At 39.9% G+C, this 1,476-nt stretch overlaps 1 protein-coding gene across 1 annotated transcript; it reads right to left on the reverse strand.

Moving 5' to 3' along the window:
- Positions 1 to 238: 238 nt before the first annotated feature.
- LOC109193401 (MAR-binding filament-like protein 1-1) lies at positions 239 to 1,160 on the reverse strand. Its single transcript, XM_019344258.1, has 2 exons — positions 996 to 1,160; positions 239 to 856 (listed from the first exon to the last, which is right to left on the reverse strand). Exons 1-2 carry the CDS (start codon positions 1,158 to 1,160, stop codon positions 239 to 241), a joined length of 783 nt encoding a protein of 260 aa, XP_019199803.1.
- Positions 1,161 to 1,476: the final 316 nt, after the last annotated feature.

Consider the following 1,476-nt stretch of genomic DNA (forward strand, 5'->3'; position numbering starts at 1 on the left):
TCCGTTCATTTGGCCGTGATTTGGAGGGGCATTTCCGTCATTTTTTTTGTTTCTCTTCTACAGTATCCACTTCTGCGTCCAACATTTTTTTCAAATCAACTTGTTCGAGAGTTAAATTAGTAATTATCACTTTACTTTTGCTTGATTCATCTGAGGCAATGTCAAGCTGTTTCTGAAGCTGTTGGAGTTTCTGTTGTTGTTCGTTCAAGAGCGTAGCATCTGAAGCTGCCTTCTTTTCTTAAGCGGACTTCAAGTTGTTGTAGTCATTCTGGATTGCATCAAGCTTTTTGTTCAACTCATTTCTTTCAACAATCAGAGAATTCAACTGCAGTTCCAGACCATCTACCACAGCATTCCTCGACTCTAGTTCCCTCTCTTTTTTCAGAATTTCATTTTTGAGTTCTTTGTTTTCCGAAGTCAAACCCACAAGCTCGCTTTGAGAGCGTTGATATGAAGAACTGAGTTCATTGAGCCTAGCTTCTGTTTCAGCCAGTTTAGTGCTAGCCTTGTGAAGCATGTCTTCTTTATCCTTGATCTCCAGACTCTGCAAGTTTGTCTTTTCTTGCAGAACTTCGACTGTGCCCACCTTCTCCTCCAGCTCCCCTTGTAGTTTGTTCTTCTCCTCTCCAGCTTTCTTGAGGTCGACTTGAAGTCTATCCATTGCAACTTTTAGCTCTTCAACGAACTTCTTTTCCTTTTGGACCTCTCCCTCGAGGTTTTTTATAGTGATATTTGTTGAATTCAGTCTGTTAAGTAGCGCTTGCCGCTCTTCATTGGCCTCCTTTTCTTGCTTATTCTGCTTTTCCTTTTCTTTCAGCAGCTCAGATTCGAATATATATATGGTACCCGGGTTGGACTTCCATTTGGAAGATTATGAGTTCGAGCCTCAGTGGAGGCGTTATTGGTTCTTTGTGTTTCAGCAGGTTGAGAAAGTATATGAACAGATACTACAATGTAATAGGACCAGTAACTTTCAAAAAAAATATAAAGCTTACAGATTCTAGAGCTTCATCAGAAATGGCTTTTTCCTTCCTGGTCAGTGCATAGAGTGCGCCTAGCACCCCTGTGCCATAAAAGCCAAATCCATTTAGAAGAGAGAGGAAGGGGTTCTGAGATTGCGACTCTCCGCCTTGAATTTTTCGCTGGCCACAAGAAAACATTCGCTTCAGAGCATATCAAACTTGAAGACTATATACAAAGCAACAAGCGCAGAATCCATCTCTCCTAAATTCTGCAGACTATATTTCTGGTCGGTGGCCTTCAATTCAGAAATGTCTGTAATAGAATCCTCTCAATGTCGGCCATTGATTTGAAAAGTATATAAAGAAATAGAAAAACAATCTTAAAACATGTTCATATTACTTGGAAACAAACTATTTAATGAGGTCTATTACATACCATCGTCTGATTTGGGAAGAAATGGTAAAGTAGAATACAAACACAAGAAAATGATGAAAATGCCCCTTCAAGTCACGG

The sequence above is a fragment of the Ipomoea nil genome, unplaced genomic scaffold, assembly GCF_001879475.1.
Source record: "Ipomoea nil cultivar Tokyo-kokei standard unplaced genomic scaffold, Asagao_1.1 scaffold1875, whole genome shotgun sequence".
Lineage (NCBI taxonomy): Eukaryota > Viridiplantae > Streptophyta > Magnoliopsida > Solanales > Convolvulaceae > Ipomoea > Ipomoea nil.

Excerpts from the sequence above, each read along its gene's own strand:
- LOC109193401 (XM_019344258.1), bottom strand. The coding sequence starts at position 1,160 with ATGTTTTCTTGTGGCCAGCGAAAAATTCAAGGCGGAGAGTCGCAATCT. Across the intron at positions 857-995 it reads CTGATGAAGCTCTAGAATCT|TCCAACCCGGGTACCATATA; the intron begins GTAAGCTTTATA and ends TCCAAATGGAAG.